General features: G+C 45.7%; 1 protein-coding gene and 1 long non-coding RNA gene across 4 annotated transcripts in view; both read left to right on the top strand.

Moving 5' to 3' along the window:
* LOC144325941 (uncharacterized) overlaps window positions 1-18,273 on the top strand; it is a 151,706-nt gene that overhangs the window by 64,481 nt on the left and 68,952 nt on the right. The gene's annotated exons all lie outside the window — the stretch shown is intronic.
* The window catches only part of RTN1 (reticulon 1), a 126,440-nt gene that overhangs the window by 42,308 nt on the left and 65,859 nt on the right, over window positions 1-18,273 (top strand). For all 3 annotated transcript variants that reach the window (XR_013391097.1, XM_028736861.2, XM_028736779.2), the window contains exon 2: window positions 15,312-16,046. Coding sequence is in view for 2 of the 3 variants with exons in the window: in XM_028736861.2 (XP_028592694.2) it covers window positions 15,312-16,046 (735 nt within the window). In the remaining variant the exon portion in view is untranslated. The remainder of the gene's footprint in view (window positions 1-15,311; window positions 16,047-18,273) is intronic.

The following is an 18,273-nucleotide window of genomic DNA, read 5'->3' as shown; positions in this document are numbered from 1 at the left end:
TGGTTGTGAGTATCTGTGGTGAAATATAATCCCTGATAGAGAGGCAATGCACAGTAAGATACCAAACATTAAAAACGTCCCTATACAGGGCTGCCTTCAGATGTCTTCTAAAAATTAAATAGTTGTTTATTTCCTTGACATCTGATGGGTAGGTGCCACCACCGAGAAGGCCCTCTGCCTGGTTCCCTGTAACCTCGCAGAGAGGGAACCGCCATAAGGCCCTCAGGACTGGACCTCAGTGTCTGGGCTGAATGATGGGTCTGGAGACGCTCCTTCAGGTATGCAGGGCCAAAGTCATTTAGGGCTTATCATCCTCCTCATCATTCTCACTATGGAATAAGACATCCCTATTTCCATTGGATAAATGTTGGAGAGTATGCAGTTCATTGGATGCTAAGACTAGACACCCCCTCTGTTCCATTCCAAACATAGGAGAGGTGCAAAGAGTTTCTGTCTCTGAAGAAAATTTGGCATTGGCTCTGCTAGGATCCTTTTTTTCCATTAAATAAATGCAATAATAAAAGGGGTGGCATACCTGTACCATCTTGTGGTTCTGTCTCCTTTCCTGCAGATGCGGCAGCCATTTTGTGTCCTTCCGCACACCACAGCAGCCATTTTGTGACAGGCACCCATGACACTTCCTCAAAACTTCAAAGGTGTCCATTGATCCAAAATTATTGGCGACACCTGTCCAGGTGAGGGGCGGAAGGTGAAACTAGGACCAGCGCAAGAAAAATCTGCCTTAGAGCCGTGGAGTGGTACCTTTTAGACAATAAAAGAGTTACCATTAACCTACGGCGGCCTCTGGCCTCCATTAAATATCATTTATGGCAGAATTTGGCAAGGAAATTTCTCAACTCTCCTTTTAAAAAACGTTTACGGCTTCACACTTTAATAAAAGGTTAGAGAGGAGCACTTTGGGGGATGGGATTGGGAGGGAGCAGTCTCCCCTCTTATCCCAGTTCCCCAAAAGATTGGACTTCTGAGATAAAGAGAGTGAAAGAGAAACCAGAAAATGTGGTATAATACCTGCTTTGGCACAATGCTGTCTAACCTCCCTGCAAACATATGAGAACAAATGTACATTAAATACCCAGCACCGTCTCATTGGGATGAATAAACAGGTTGCCCAGAAGCTCCTTGAGTTGGCAGCCTGCTTGTTGTCAACTCAGAGGGAAGAGAGATGTGTTCAAGGCCCATGTTTTCTAGCCGCTGATTCTCAGTGGTCTCAATCCCATGGATTTCAACGAGACGTACAGTATGTGCCAAGATTTCTCGCAATGAAGGTTTGCATGCTGCACACTGATTCAACTAAGTTTTACTCAGAGTAGACCTGTTGAAATTGGCAGACCTAAGACATAGGCTGCAATACCTAGCCCCACTCACCTGGGAGTAAGCCCCACTGAATTCAATGGGACTTACTTGGGAATAGAAGTGATTAGGCTTGCAGCCGTAAGTCACGTCCAGTGGGTCTTCTGTGAGTAAAACCACCCGTTTTTCCTGACCCCCCCCATTTTTATTTATTTATTTATTTGCTTATTTGTCCTGATGTGTTTATATAGAATCAAAGAATTGTATAGGTGGAAGGGAACCCGAGGGTCATCTAGTCCAACCCCCTGCAATGCAGGAATCTCTTTATTTTAATGATCATCTTTTCTGTTTTTAGCTTGTTACATAATAATAATAATAATAATAATAATAATAATAATAATAATAATAATTTATTATTTATACCCCGCCTATCTGGCTGGGCTTCCCCAGCCACTCTGGGCAGCTCTCAACAGAATATTAAAAACACAAGAAAACATTAGCCATTAAAAACTTCCCTAAAGAGGGCTGCCTTCAGATGTCTTCTAAAAGTCTGGTAGTTGTTGTTCTCTTTGACATCTGGTGGGAGGGCGTTCCACAGGGAGGGCACCACTACCGAGAAGGCCCTCTGCCTGGTTCCCTGTAACTTGTCTTCTCGCATTGAGGGAACCGCCAGAAGAAGGCCCTCAGCGCTGGACCTCAGCGTCCGGGCAGAACGATGGGGGCGGAGACGCTCCTTCAAGTATACTGGGCCAAGGCCGTTTAGGGCTTTAAAGGTCAGCACCAACACTATGAATTGTGCTCGGCTGCATTCTGGGTTATTTGTGGTTTCCGGGTCACCTTCAAAGGTAGCCCCACATAGAGCGCATTGCAGTAGTCCAAGTGGGAGATAACCAGAGCATGTACCACTCTGGCGAGGCAGTCCGCAGGCAGATAGGGTCTCAACCTGCATACCAGATGTAGCTGCCCTGGAAACAGATTTGACCTGTGCCTCCATGTTCTATGTTATCTGCAATAAATCATCATCATCATAATAATCATCATCATCTGTGTAAGCCACCTTGACACCTGGACTGGGAAAAAGGCAGGATATAAATAAATAACAGTAGTAGTAGTAGTAGTAGTAGTAGTAGTAGTAGTAATAATAATGTTTGCCCCAAAGAGATCTGATAATGGAATATATATATATATATATATGCTTTCGTAGATTTTCACGGGTATAGGTATGCAGGTTTTGGTGTCCTCGGGTGTCTTCCCGTGTAAAAGTTGGGGTGTCTAGGCGACGTTTCGACGAGGTCTCACTCGTCATCTTCAGGCTGGTGCTTTCGGCTTCTTGTTACTGGAACAGAGCAGGATCTCAGTGTTTGAGTTCCTATAAATACTGTTGAGGGGTGTGGTGTATAGCCTCCAATGTTCTGGGCCGAGAGGAAGTTCCCAGGCTAGTGTGCCTTTTCTTCTTTTGTTCCTTAGTTGCTTGAGGGATATCTTGAGTGATTTCTTGAGTGATATCCTGAGTACCACTTAGGTGGGTCATTAGGTGTGGATTAGTTGCTAAAGCCTTTGTGTCTTGACCTCTTGAACTTTGTGAAGAGTTTTTCTGAGAAGATGGCTGTAGTTGTGCTCTGGCTTGGCTTCGTGTATAGGGGCGAGCTGTGGTTTTGTGGCCTGTGCCAGCCAGATCTGTGTAGGGATTGCAGGGGGGTGCAGCATCCGGAGGTGCCATCATGGTTTGGCTACTGGATGGTGTCTGTAATTTATCTGTGGAGAGGGTCTGGGTTTGGGTCTGGTGTGGTTGATTGGTGATGGCGTTCTGTGTGCCTCTGGATCTGGTGTCAGTTTTTGTGGGGAGGGCTAATTTCCAGATGTCTGGCAAGCGGGATGTGTCGTCACGCTTGTTCATGTTGTGAGGGTGTTTCTCTATCTCGATGGCTTCCATGATTATTCTCTTGTGGTGATGTTCCATGTTAGAGAGCAATTTGGAATCTGCAAAATTAATTTCGTGTCCTGTTTCTTTCATGTGTTGGAAAAGAGAGGAAGTTTTTTCTTCTTTTTTGACGGCATTCTTGTGTTCTGCGATACGTGCATTTATTCGTCTGTTTGTTTGTCCAATGTACGTGGCTGGGCAGACTTTGCAGGGTATTTCATAGACCCCTTGGTTTTCCAACTGGATTTTATCCTTGGGGTTTCTGAGGATATTGGCTATCTTTTGGTTGGCGCAAAAGGCTGTTTTGATATTGTGTTTATGGAGGATTTTGCTAATTTTATCTGTAGTGCCCTTGATATAAGGAAGGAGGGCCATGCCATTGTTTTCTTCTGTGTCTTGGTTTTTGGGGGGTGTTTCTTTTTGGATTAGCTTCGTAACCCTGTTTTGCTGGTATCCATTGGCAATTAACACATTTGAGAGATTCTGTAACTCAGTTGTCAAGTGGTCTTTGTCAGCCAGGCGTTTGGTTCTGGAGATGAGAGTCTTGGCTACGGAGTTTATTTGTGCAGGGTGGTGGTGTGATTGTGCATGTAAGTAGCGGTTGGTGTGTGTTTTTTTCCGGTAGATAGTGTGTCCTAGGGAGCCATCAGGTTTTTTGTAGATTAGGACGTCAAGGAAGGGAAGTTGGTTGTTGGCTTCTATTTCCATAGTGAATTGTATTTTGGGGTGTAGGCTGTTGAGATGTGTGAGGAAGCTGTCCAGTTTTTCCTTCCCGTGTGGCCAAATTACAAAGGTGTCGTCAACATATCTGAGCCAAAGTTTGGGTTTGTGTTCTGACTTGTCTAAAGCATTGGTTTCAAAGTGTTCCATGTACAGGTTTGCGATGACCGGTGAGAGGGGTGATCCCATAGGTGCTCCTTCTATCTGTTTGTATCTTTGTCCATTGTGGATGAAGTACGTGTTGGTTAGGCAGTGGTTGGTCAGGTCCAAGATGTATTCGGGGGGATTGTATTTGTTTTGAATGGCTGTCAAGGCTTCATTAATGGGCACTTGTGTGAAGAGAGATACAACATCGAAGCTCACAAGTAGGTCATTGGGATGTAGGTTTTGCTTCTTTATTGTTTCTATGAACTGGAAGGAGTTTGGAACGTGTGAAGAGATGGATTCTGCATAGGGCTGAAGTTGCTTGGCGAGAAATTTAGCGAGTTTTTGTAGAGGTGAGCCTATGGAGCTGACTATTGGTCTGAGTGGTGTTCCCTCTTTGTGTATTTTGGGGAGGCCGTAGAGTTTGGGGCATCTGGATGATTTTTCTCTGGGGATGATTCTTAGCTGGATTTCTTCACTGATAGGAGAGGCTTTTATTTTGGATTTGGTGGTTTTTTCCAGATAGGTGGTGGGATCTGTTTTTATAGGTTGGTAGGTAGGGTCTTGGAGTAGATTTGATAGTTTTGCTTGGTAGTCCGATGTGTTCATCACAACAGTGGCATTACCTTTGTCTGCTGGGAGAATGATTATGTTGTTGTCTTTCCTCAGGTTGGTGAGTGCTTTCTGTTCTTCTTTGTGTAAATTGCTTCTGGGTGGTTTGCTGGAGCAGAGGATGTTGGTGACTTCAAGTCTGATTTTTATTGGCTTCATCTGGGTTGATTTTGGTTAGGCTAGCTTCGACTCCGCATATGATGTTTTCCGTGGGGATGCGTCTCGGGGCGACTGCAAAGTTGAAACCTTTGGAGAGTACTTTGGTTTCAGTTGAGGTGAGGATCCTGTCTGATATGTTATGTACTGTTTGTTTCATGGGTTGTTGTGGAGGGTGGCTGGGCTTCTGGCGTTTCTCTAGTTTGTGGAGTTTGTTGGTGTGTGTGTCTGTCTTATGTGAGGTCTCCGTTTCAGCTCTCCAGACGGCTAGTTGTTTGCATTTGTCCCAGAGTGCAGGGTGGATTTTGTTACAGAGTTTGAGGTGAAGAGTGAGCAGATCTTTGTTGGTTTGGTTTAGTAGGTATCTTTTCTTGTGTAGTTCGTTTCTGATTAGGGATAGTTCAGTTCGTTTCAGGATCCTTTCGGTGGCTGGGGTTTTAGAGTGGAATTTAAGTTGGAAGCATGTGGGAATTAAGTTGTTGTCTCGGCAGTTGCGTAGGAACAAGAGATCACATAAGATGGTGGCTCTTCGGATTTCTAGTTTCTCGTAGGTTCTTGTCAGCTGGAAGGTTTCCTCCCCGTAGAGGTGAGATATTTGCTTTCGTAGATTTTCACGGGTATAGGTATGCAGGTTTTGGTGTCCTCGGGTGTCTTCCCGTGTAAAAGTTGGGGTGTCTAGGCGACGTTTCGACGAGGTCTCACTCGTCATCTTCAGGCTGGTGCTTTCGGCTTCTTGTTACTGGAACAGAGCAGGATCTCAGGATCTGAGATCCTGCTCTGTTCCAGTAACAAGAAGCCGAAAGCACCAGCCTGAAGATGACGAGTGAGACCTCGTCGAAACGTCGCCTAGACACCCCAACTTTTACACGGGAAGACACCCGAGGACACCAAAACCTGCATATATATATATATATATATATATATATATATATATATATATTTCAAATATTGCCCGGAGCTTTCTACGTAATCCTGTTTTCCTTTCCACCCACAACAATCCTTGCAGATTACCTCAGGGTTTGAAGCAGCATTGAATAAGGAAATGCATGTGTGCAAATTCTCATAACGGACCCCGGAATCCTGGTTCGCAACAAGTTTGATGAATATTGCCACTGCAGCTTCCCTGCTTCGCTCTTCAGCTGACTCTGTAATGCTTTAAGATTCCCACTCCTGAGGGGAAATGTACCTGTGAAAGCAAGCCTCCATTTCAAAACGGGCAATCCTTCTCATGTTATTACCGCTTCCATTTATTTCTTTTATTTGCAGCAGCCCGTTAAAAATCTGCACTTTGCTCGTAGTAAAGGCTGTGGCGCGGCTGTAGGAATCTATTTTGTTTTTCAGGCGTGATGGCAAGCTGTTGCCCCTGACCTATTTTAATAACGAACACTCCTGGAAATTACAGGCTCCGGTGAAAAGCTTCAGTGAATAACGGCTACGCTGTCCAAGATGCTCCGTGGAAGACCGGTTGTTGTTTTGGCGCAGGAGCTCTGTATTTGATGGTGCACAGTGGACCGTGACCATGGCTATGCATGCTCTTGTGTTTTTAAGAGGAAACAGTAATGCTTGCGTTTCGATGCCCATGTAATGCAAATCCTATGCCAATAAAAGGCATGTTCTTGCAATGTGAATTCTGCGTGGGGCTGCCCTTGAGAATGGTTTGGACGCTTGTCTGGTGCTGAGTGAGCCGATCATAGCAGGAAGTCTTCATGTTTATGCCTTGTGCATCTCCAGGGGTGACCTGGAGGGAGGAGAAGAGAGGTATTTGTAGAGAGGCTGAAAAGTTTTTTAAAAAATCCCACCCCTCAAGGCAGGGCCAGATTTAGGTTTGATGAGGCCCTAAGCTACTGAAGGTTTGTTGTTTAGTCGTTCAGTCGTGTCCGACTCTTTGTGACCCCCTGGACCAGAGCATGCCAGGCACTCCTGTCTTCCACTGCCTCCCGCAGTTTGGTCAGACTCATGCTTGTAGCTTTGAGAACACTGTCCAACCATCTCATCCTGCACCATCCCTTTCTCCTTGTGCCCTCAATCTTTCCCAACATCAAGGTCTTTTCCAGGGAGTCTTCTCTTCTCATGAGGTGGCCAAAGTACTGGAGCCTCAGCTTCATGATCTGTCCTTCCAGTGAGCACTCAGGGTCCTTTATATGTCCAGCTGTCCTTTGTCAACAACAAATTGTCACTGTTTTTTGTGTTGAATATATGCTATATGGTAATTCATGGACCTAATAGGTATCTAAAGCCATTTGCACTTGCAGAATGTAGGCACCCTATATATAGAAATGAGCAAACCAGTGATATTTGAGGGAGCAGGCTAGCAGGCGGGGCCCATGACTTACATCATAGGAGCCTACACAACACAAAACACTGTTGCTGTATGTAGGTTTTGTTTTACTTGTTTTTTATCTTATATTTTGGAAATGTTCATCCATTTTTTTTCCTTTTGGGGGGGGGGGGCTCAAGAGGGTGGGACCCCTAAGCTATAGCTTGTTTAGCTTATACGTAAATCTGGCACTGCCTCAAAGACATAATGCCCGGAGGTTGAACTCTGCAGGGGTGGTTCTCACGAATCTGGAAGGTGTGAAAGATTGATGCATCGAGTTGATAAAGAAGCAAGATCACCAAGTGTCTGGAAACCAAGTCTGAGGAGGAACCGTTGAGGGAGCTGGGTATGTTTAGCCTGGAGACGAGAAGACAGAGAACTGATACGATAGCCATCTTCAAATATCCGAAGGGCTGTCACGTGGAAGATGTCTTGTTGTGTAGTTGGGATCGTGGGTGCACCAAAATCCACACACAGACTAAAAGACAATCAAACTGGGGAACATTCATACCTCCTCTGACATTGATACTTCGGCATGTGTGAGTCAAGCATGACTCTGCTCCTTGCGATAATGAGTTGAGGGGATGCCACGGCAAGGATATGGTCACTGGATTTCTTAGGACGATGTGTGTGTTCTGTAGGGGTATCAGTCACATGAACCAGACTGCATTTGTAAAGGGCCTTTGCATCTTAGCCTTAATTTGGTCTGCTTTAATTCTTACCATTTTCTGAGAAGAAAAAGCTATCCAGATACCTTATTTGTGCAATTTAGCTAGGGACAATCCCGAATCTGCTCTTGTTCATTGAGGCCTTCAAGTCATAACCAGTTTCAACTTGCCTCTGATACACTTTCGACAACCTAATCTCTTAGTTCAACTAGTGGAATCTTTTGCTTACTTGAAGCAAATCAAGTGTTTTTGCCTAGATGTCTCCCAGTACTGTGAAAATTGATCTTTTTCTTTGTCAAATCTTTTTTAATTGAGTTCTACATTGCAAATTTAAATTCAAACATTAAACATCAACATCATCATTTAGGATTCCCTGAATCCTTTGACTCCCCTCTGCCCTTCCATGGTTACCATTATCAATCTTCTTTTCAGCTGCTTCACTTATTTTCTCTATTTTAAAAAATAATAAACCATTTTTACCATAGTTTTCAGTACATTACAAGCATTACTCAAATCCTGCCAAAGTTTTTAGTTGTTTACAGTGTTCTCTTAAGTACACTGTAAATTTTCCCCATTCATTCTTAAAGTTCTTCTCTTCCTGGTTTCTGATTTTCCCGGTCAATTTCATCATTTTGGCGTAGTCCATCATCTTCATCAACTGTTTGTCTCCAGTCGAGACTTTTATCTTCTTTCCATCTCTGGGCCAGTAGTATCCATGCTGCCGTCGTTGCATACATAAATAATTGTTTCTGCTCCTTTGGTATCTCTGCACCTAAAATACCTAATAAAAAAACCTCAGGATTTTCTGTGAAAATGCCTCTTGCCCCTTCAAATAGAGGACTTCTCCAGAGGATACTGTCCCCTGTAAAACTGGCCATATGGTTACCTTACACACAACCCCCCCCCCCCCAGGAACGCTAGGAGTCATAATTCGGCCAAGGCATCTACATTTTTTCTCTTACAGATCCTTCGCCATACTCCTAACAGAACTATAATTCCCAGGATGCCCCTGGAGATACAGAGTGGCTATTAAGCTGCCCGTAGTGTAGGTGCCTGTTCTCTTCGTCCATGGAGTTTTCTTGGCAGGGATACTGGAGTGACAGCATCTTAAAAAGCAGAGACATCACCTTGCCACAAAGGTCTGTATAGTTAAAGCCATGGTTTCCCCAGTAGTGATGTATGGAAGTGAGAGCTGGACCATCAAGAAGGCTGATCGGCGAAGAATTGATGCTTTTGAATTCTGGTGCTGGAGGAGACTCTTGAGAGTCCCATGGACTGCAAGAAGATCAAACCTCTCCATTCTTAAGGAAATCAGCCCTGAGTGCTCATTGGAAGGACAGATCCTGAAGCTGAGGCTCCAAGACTTTGGCCACCTCAGGAGAAGAGAAGACTCCCTGGAAAAGACCCTGATGTTGGGAAAGATGGAGGGCACAAGGAGAAGGGGACGACAGAGGACGAGATGGTTGGACAGTGTTCTCAAAGCTACCAGCATGAGTTTGACCAAACTGCGGGAGGCAGTGGAAGACAGGAGTGCCTGGCGTGCTCTGGTCCAGGGGGTCACAAAGAGTCGGACACGATTAAATGACTAATCAACAACAACAGTGTAGGTGCAACTTTTGTCCCTGCTGTTGCTCCGAGGAAAGCTGTAAATCCGACATCTTATAAAGACAGTTGCCGATAGGTGTTAAAAATCAAGGTGAGCCGGTTGATGGATTTTACCTCCAGCTCTGGCAAAACACCGAATTTACTCTCGTTCCTGCTTGCAAATAAGACAGGGAATCTCACCCACTCTTTCGAGATGAAGAACCTTCAGAGAGATAACTGAATATCCCCGAGGCACACAGTGCCCTTGCTGCTGACAGCGCTGTTATTATCCATATGACAGATATCTTTCGCTATGCTGTTTTTCTAAACCACTGGCTCCCTCCTCTCTGCTGCCTCCGCCCCCAGTGCCTATCTATTCCCCATGCCTATTCAGAAGGTGTGTCGGTTCAGTTCTCCTATAAAGCCTGGAGCCTTGTTATCAAGGCAATGAGCTGTTTTCTGAGTTTGCAGCTAGACTCGTGGCATCCTGGGAACCTAAACCTGTGCTTTCAAAACAGCAGCCGCAAGCTGTGACTGCAGTCTAGGGGCCGAGTGCCGCCTCAGCACAGCTGTCGCTGGCTCCGGGACAGCTTTCTTTGCAAAGCTGCTTCGTGCATGTGCTTTCTTTGCTGGCAGTTCATGCTTCTAGCTCTCATGGAGGGGATCAGCAATTTGAGAGCAATTTCCGGGTGAGCTGCTGTGTTAATCTCTTGCAGTGAAAGGAGCCTTGCGGTAGCTTAAATCTGATGCACGACGTGTTATCCTGAGCTGCAGATTCATATATACATGATTGGGGAGGGTTGTAAATAATGAGGCTGTGTACACACCATACATTTAAAGCACCCGGCAGCCAGAATTGATCCACGTACTGGCATACGTGTCTTTGAGGACCATACTCCCACTAAACTCTCAAGACAATTTTGGGGATTATAATATTCAGATGGAGGAATATTTGTCCCTTAATTCGTGTGAATTTAGGAATTGGGCCAGGACGCCAACCAAGACAGAGCTTGCATTACTGCTGCTCTACTCTGTTTGGTACCCTCAGATTAAGGGCAGCCATTCAAGGCCTCGCCTCCTTGAGACACTGACATTTCCATAATTACGCAGGGCCTTTGTGGAACGTAGGTTTCAGCAGATGCCCTCAGTGTACTTAACGGGCAAATACCTTGGAATAGCTCCTATGGAACGGAAATGCATTTATAGATGTAATCAGGTTGAGGATATCGTGCACTGATGTTGATTTGCCCTTTATATATTTTAAAAAATCTCCTATTCTTTAATGGTTCTTGGATCAGTCGCTCCAGGAAGTGATCGTTGACCTCTCAGCCAATAAATATGCACAAGTTACACGCCTGGTAGCCAAATTTGCTCTGGCAGCTAAGAAGCTTCGCTCTAGTTTTATTAATGCATTATAATTTTAAACATTTTGTGCTGTGGACTTTTTTAGACTCACATTGTGTTATTTTAGAGGAATGTGTTGCTTTTTGCCCTCTGATGTTCATTGCGAAGGCCTTTGGCTATGTACAATAAATTGAACTGAATTGAATTCATATCACCCCCCTAAGAAGCTTGGGAGCTGTAGTTCACCTCCTCACAGAGCTGCAATTCCCAGCACCCTTAAAGCAAAATTTCTCCAGATTCCTGGGTGAATGGGTGCTTTAATTGTGCTTTAAATGCACGGTGTGTCTTGCAACCTGAGTTCAGAAGGAAATGAAATGCAGAGCCGAGTCTGCCTGAAATCTTGGAGGGCTGCTGCCAGTCAGTGTAGACAATATTGAGTTAGATGGTCTGGCATAGGACAGCTTCCTATGTTCCTAACCTAGTGTGGGATCTTCAGCTCGGACAGCATGTCCTTTGCCACAGAGCGATGCTCCCTGCCCTCTAAAGCAAAGAGGCGCTTAAGCAGAGAACCTGTGTATGTACATATATATGTTTGCAGTATGTACACACCTAGTTTGGCCCTTGCATATGGGGAGAAGCTTAAAGGGTTGAAGAAACTTATGCAATCATTTGACTTTGAGGACTAACATCCACTTCCCCTCCTGCCTGGCTGTCTGCTGAAGAAGAAAGCCTGCAGGCCCTCCGTGAGCCAGCTGTGTACGAGGGGTGATTGCTGAATCACAGTCTGTAATCTCCGCTCGGTAATCCTGGCTCCTTATTTTTGTCCTTGATCGGGATGGGCTCTGACTGTGCAGCCAGAAAATGCTGCTGCTGCTGTTGTTGCTGCTGCTGCTTCCAAGACAGGGCACTTCATTTGCAAAACAGTGAAACAGGGATCACTAAAAATAGCGGTCTGCTTCATTGGTTCCCAGTTCGGAACAATTTATTTGGCTGTGTGGGGCGCTTTGTGTGAATGGTATTGGGTTGGTGTCATGGGTTGGTTGGACGCAGAGAGGTGTGTGTGGGGGAACCAGCTGGGAAACCCCCAAGGGAAGAAGGCTCAGAGCTCGGGGAGTGGTAGTTGGACAACGATGAGTGGTCAGAGGGAGAAGACTGGGAAGAGGAGGTATCGGAAGCTGAAGAGGTAAACAGGGCTGAGTGAGCAGGAAGAGGCTGTGGCAGAGAGAAGTCCAGAATCAGAGGCAGAAGCTGAAGCAGGAGGGTGGGAGGAGAGAGGTCAAGAGGCAGAGGTGAATCAGGCAGGGGAGGAGTTGTGGTGATTTCCCCTCCTGCTGTGGTGAGCTCCCCTTCCCAGTACGTTTCCAAGCATAATTCAAAGTGTTGGTGCTGACCTTTAAAGCCCTAAACGGCCTCGGTCCTGTATACCTGAAGGAGCGTCTCCACCCCCATTGTTCAGCCCGGACACTGAGGTCCAGCGCTGAGGGACTTCTGGCAGTTCCCTCACTGCGAGAAGTGAGTTTACAGGGAACCAGACAGTGTGCTTTCTTGGTAGTGGCGCCCACCCTGTGGAACACCCTCCCTTCAGATGTGAAGGAAATAAGCAACTATCTTATCTTTAAAAGACATCTGAAGGCAGCCCTGTTTAGGGAAGTTTTTAGTATTTAATGCTGTATTGTTTTTAACACTCGATTGGGAGCTGCCCAGAGTGGCTGGGGAAACTCAGCCAGATGGGCGGGGAATGAATGAACGAATGAATGAATGAATGAATGAATGAATGAATGAATGAATAAATAAATAAATAATCTGTCTCCCAGAACCAGGAGAGGTATGAAAAGGGTGGTGGAGAGGTTGGTGGCACCCAGTTTCCACTTGCTGGGGGGGTACCCTGGAGAGGAGGGGACTTAGGCAGCTGTGGGGTTGCAAGGACTTTCAGCCTCAGCTGAACTGTTTCATGGGGGAAGACCTGCCGGAGACGAGTTGTTGCACTGATTAGGCCTGACACTCCTGTGCAGATCCGGGTTTTGCTAAGAAAGCGTTAACTCCACTTGCTCAGTGCATCCAATCAAGTAACCTGCCAGATAGGAGATAAGCAACATTCAAATTTCTGTTTTAGACTGTCTTTTCTGTGATGTAGGTATGATGTATCTGGGGTGGTGGTCTTGATCTACAGGGTGGCAATTTCAAAATGTCTACATAAGGCCTTGCACGCCATTGTTTTGGGTCCTTCCTCCTTTCCTACGTGTGAGGGGAGCACCCTGTTGCAGATTGGGCCCTGTTTGTACTCTGGCTGCTACAACAGAGAGCTCTCTGCTGAGGCTAGCATTTCAGGCAGGTGTGTGAATAGTGCATACCTGCACTGGTTCCCCCCCCCCCCCAACCACTGAGCCAAGACTAAGAGCACCATCTACTGGGGTACAGCAGCATGTAAATTTGATTTCTTTCTTAAGCCTGTAAGCCCAATAAACTGCTTGCATTTTCTAACCCAGTATTCATCGGCCTGGTACCCTCCAGAGGTTTTGAACTCCCAGGAGCCCCAGCCATGGAAGATGGGACTTCTGTTTCTTGAAAGGCATGCTAGAGACTAGCAGTAATGACTTCGGGGAGATTTGTGCAGCTGGGGTAGGCAAGGGGTCTGAATGCGCAGTCTCCAGTAGCCAAAATACGCATGGCTCAGAAAGAAAGACTTGGTAGCCACCACACAAGAGGTTATTTGGCCACCATTGGCTTGTAGGCATGAACTTTGTTCATGTGCATCCTAGTTCTACCAACTCCTTATACAGCCTTCCATTGTTCTGAGCAGGGTTATCAAAGGAGATCTTTCTAAAAAGCTCTGCTTTGTGGCAGTGATGCTGCCACAAAGAGAGCGAGAGAAAGTATTTGTAGTTCAACATGTGGAGGCACCAGGTTGTGGAGGCCACCATAGAGCAATGAACAAAGATTTAACCCTCAGACTCCCATAGGCTAAGTGGATACCTTATTGAGAACATCAGCTCTTTTCTGGTGGGTTGGTTTTGGCATAGTCTTCCCCTGTGTATATATACCAGCATGGAGATTATTGGAAATGATGAGCGTGCGGACATGCTTCGTGGGAATTATCAGCATGCTGGTGGTGCACGCCTCCTGATTCTTCCTGCTTTGCTCCTTCCCTGGTGCAAATGGAAGAAACAAACCAAGAAGCCGCAATTGAGCTTGGTTGCCTGTTACGTCTGAACCTGGGATCCTGGTGTGCTGCTCCCTGACAAGCCAGAATCGCTAGCTAGCCTTCAACCACGGTTTATTGTTAGCTTTTGAATCCTGGCATTTTAAGGAATGGCAGATGAGAATCCTGGCTTAGGACATCACAGGAAATCAAGCTTAAGTGAGGTTTCTCCCACTCGCACAAGGGGAGGAGTGACAGGGAAGCCATCATGCACCGTGGACCAACATGCTGTTCAGTAAACCATGGTAAGACAGCAACTCTGGCTGACCATGATGTTCAAACCCATCCATTGACATGATGGTGAAGGGTTAAAGGTAAAGGTAAAGGTACCCCTGCCGGTATGGGCCAGTCTTGACAGACTCTAGGGTTGTGCGCTCATCTCACTCTAGAGGCCGGGAGCCAGCGCTGTCCGGAGACACTTCCGGGTCACGTGGCCAGCGTGACAAAGCTGCTCTGGCGAGCCAGCGCAGCACACGGAAAGGCCGTTTACCTTCCCGCTAGTAAGCGGTCCCTATTTATCTACTTGCACCCGGGGGTGCTTTCGAACTGCTAGGTTGGCAGGAGCAGGGACCGAGCAACGGGAGCACACCCCGCCGCGGGGATTCGAATCGCTGACCATGTGATCGGCAAGTCCTAGTCGCTGAGGTTTTACCCACAGCACCATCCGCGTCCCTGGTGAAGGGTTAGTCTTCACATATTTTTTTTGTATTGTAAAAAGAAATATTTTAAAATGTTTAAAAGTACTCTCCCCAAAAACCCAGAGTCCTTTCGGTCTGGGATAATTCAGACTGAAATTCCCAGGTGTCGGAAAAGGTTATTTATGTATGATATAACTGCGGCCCGTGTTTTGTTAGCCCAAAAATGGAAAACGAGAGAAGTCCAAACCAAAGAAGAATGGCAACTTAAGTTGACAGAATATGCACAACTTGCACGCTTAACATATAGAATAAGAGGACAAGACCAACATACGTTTAGAGAAGATTGGAAAACGTTTATTGCATATATGGGAAATAATTGTGTACAGCTGAAAACGTTGGCAGCATTAAGATAAATTCAGCAGTGCAAATAAGTTTTGATGGATGCAATAATGGAATACCGATTAGTATAGTTTTTGTAAAATATGCAGGTATTTATGATATGTAAAATGAACCATGGAAAGAGAAGGAGGGAAGTCGTTGATATCTTGAGGATGTAAAATGAGTATTTTAAATTGTAAAACAGAAAATTTAATAAAAATTATAAATACATACACGTGTGTATATGGTTAGTCTTTACAGGGAGGATAGCAGGTTCCCCTCTCTCTCACACTAAACCTTATTTCTGTGTTTGTTTTAGGAGGCATGGCGGCTTCTCACTTCTACGATTACAGTTCTTCCAAGACATCAGAAAGGGGCAATGGCTCCTTTTACACTTCCCTGATTTCTGATGACTTCTATTCATCTCAGGATTCCTCTTACTTCACCGGCAACCTCCCCAAAGCAGGCAGCCAGGTTACGACTTCAGACAGCACGGAAGGATTTCACACCCAGGACGGGACTGCGTTCGAGTCCCGCGGCCTGTTTAGCTCCGATTCGGGGATAGAGATGACCCCGGCAGAATCCAGCGACGTCACCAAAACCTTTGCTGATCCCGTGGAGCAGATGAAGTCGGACACTTATAAATACATGGACATCAGTCGATCGGAAGAGATCAAATGTCAAGAGAGGTGTGACACAGGCTTGGGAGATGTGGGGCCTCCGAGCTTGAATAATAAACGCCTGGAGGATATTGCTGGACCTAAAGGGACAGTTTTTGAGGGGAAACCTGGCGCCAAAGAGACAGGCTTATTTGAGGGGTCAACTTTTCCATCCGAGACGTTTGGCGACCAGCAACGCCACCCCACGGTAACAGCGCCCGTCAAGATTACGCTGACTGAGATAGAAACCTTAGAGGGGCCTGTTGCAAGGGAGAAAACCCCAGAAAAGCAAGAGGCAGGCCTCAAGCCAAGCCACGAAGTGGTTCCCACGGTGACGGTGTCCGAGCCAGAAGATGATAGCCCAGGCTCTATTACACCACCTTCTTCAGGGACAGGTAAAGACTTATTGTACTCGGCAGCATGGATATAAATACATCTTTCTGTGGGGATTATTTGTTACGGTGTGAAGTAATTGTGGTCCGTGTGGCTCTGTGGTATATATATTAAGCACTGATCCCCATGTGGGAGTTTTTCTGGGGCTGAAGCTTGCATGGAATTAAGGCCATTTGCATCGTTGTCACAGATGCTTCTGAGTGGGCTGTGAGGACTCAGGCGTGAGAACTAAAGGGTCTTGAGAATGCCCTTCTAGCCTTGCCTTTAGGTTTTGGCGAGAAGGGGGTGATATCTGGTTTTCAACATCACAATATACAGTGGTGCCTCGCAAGACGAAATTAATTCGTTCCGCGAGTTTTGTCGTCTTGCGATTTTTTTCGTCTTGCGAAGCACGGTGTCGGGAAAGTTTTGGGAAAGCTTCAAAAATCACCAAAGTCTTCAAAAACCTCAAAAAAGGCTACCACACCACGTGCTACGAGTTGCTCCTCGAAGTCAAGTCGCAACTGTATTAACGGTGTTAAGAAAAAGGAAACAAACTTGCAAGACGTTTCCGTCTTGCGAAGCAAGCCCATAGGGGAAATCGTCTTGCGAAACAGCTCAAAAAACAAAAAACCCTTTCGTCTAGCGAGTTTTTTGTCTGGCGAGGCATTCGTCTTGCGAGGTACCACTGTATCACCAGCTGAACATCACAATATATCACAATGTCTGAAATAAGGATGGACTTATGTGGAGGCATTGGTTGCCTTCCTGGTTTTCCCTGCATCGTGATTTTTGCCGGCGCCTGCTCTTGTGATTCGCTGCTTCCTGCATGAAGTAAGGGAGAGCTGAGTCGGCAGGATTAACAGGGGCTGCAGGAATCGAGAGAAGCATTGGCTGGCTTCATGGTTTTCCCCACAGTGTGATATTTGCATAGCGCACACACACACACACACATCATGATTCGCAATATACATTGCCAGATCAAAAATTATAAACCTGATATCACGATCCAGACTTAAGCCCTGGTTTGGAGCGTTATATTGATATATCGTGCAGCCCTAGATTTGGTGTAGCGTTCTCATTGACGGAGGGTACTAATTGGCAGCCTCAAGAAACTCAACCAGTGCATGGCTTGAATCACAGCCACCTTCTGGTACTCGGGACTGAAGCCCGCCTGGTTTGGCAGCATTGTTAAATTTCTTGTTAAAATTATAGAGCACAAAATAAATAGTTAAAACAAAGCAGAGATTTTGGGGCGGAGAGATGCTTTTGTATCCCAAGGGCCTGGTGTTCCTTTGGGACTGCAACAGCCTCTCTGAGTGCTTGCTTCAACGCACGCATTAATACCTGTGGAATTGTACATCGGCAAGCTGTAACAAAGGCAGGGTGAATGTCCAGTGCTCTCTCCTGTGTAAAGATTGCTCGGGACTTCTTACAGCTCAGAAGCGGTGAAGAATCAAACTCTGGTTGCATCCGTACCATACCTTTATAGCCATTTTGACAGTTGTGGCATACGAGTGCTATAAAGTTTCTTGGGAACTGTCATTTGTAAGGGGGCTGGGAACTGGACTTGGTTTGTTGATGATGTTATTTGATTATGTATTTTGTGGTTGTATATTCTGATTTTGTCCTGTGAACTGCCCTGAGACCTCTGGGTATAGGGCAGTATATAAATTCTAACAACAACAACTGTGTTGTGGTTGTTGTTGTTTTTATTATCATGGCTTTTTTCCAGCTGGAACTCTCAGGTGAGCACCACTGCCATCATAAGAGAACAAAGGAGGTGTTCATATTGAGTTCCAGCACCTCTTTTTCTAGAAAATAGCACTGATTATTATTATTTATTAAATTTATGTACTGCCCTATACCCGCAGTAGCTCTGCGAGGGGGTTCTCCTAACAGCTCTCCACATGCTCAACAAACTACAGTTCCCAGGATTCTTTGGGGGGGGGAACCTTTAAATATATGGTACAGATGGCATCTGTATCACATGTCATTAGGGATGCATGAACATTAGCTGAAAAAACAATCGGCATCCTTGGGTTGTTGTTTTTAAGTGCTTTCTTTGAGTACTTGCAAAAGCTCGAGAGATTTTGCAAGCGTGGGGGAAATGGTTGCTCGTCTTGTCAGCTGTTTTCAAAGTTGCTGTCTTCCTCTCTGCCTGTTCAAGCAGAGTTGTTCATGAATTTGAGCAGGCACACCATGAAGGTCCAAAAATGGCTAAAACGAAGCCAACAGCCACCCCCATCA

This window comes from Podarcis muralis, chromosome 1 (genome assembly GCF_964188315.1).
Source record: "Podarcis muralis chromosome 1, rPodMur119.hap1.1, whole genome shotgun sequence".
Taxonomy (NCBI): Eukaryota; Metazoa; Chordata; class Lepidosauria; order Squamata; family Lacertidae; genus Podarcis; species Podarcis muralis.
The sequence above is the reverse complement of the archived record's forward strand: the minus strand, read 5'-3'. Positions and strand labels throughout refer to the sequence as shown.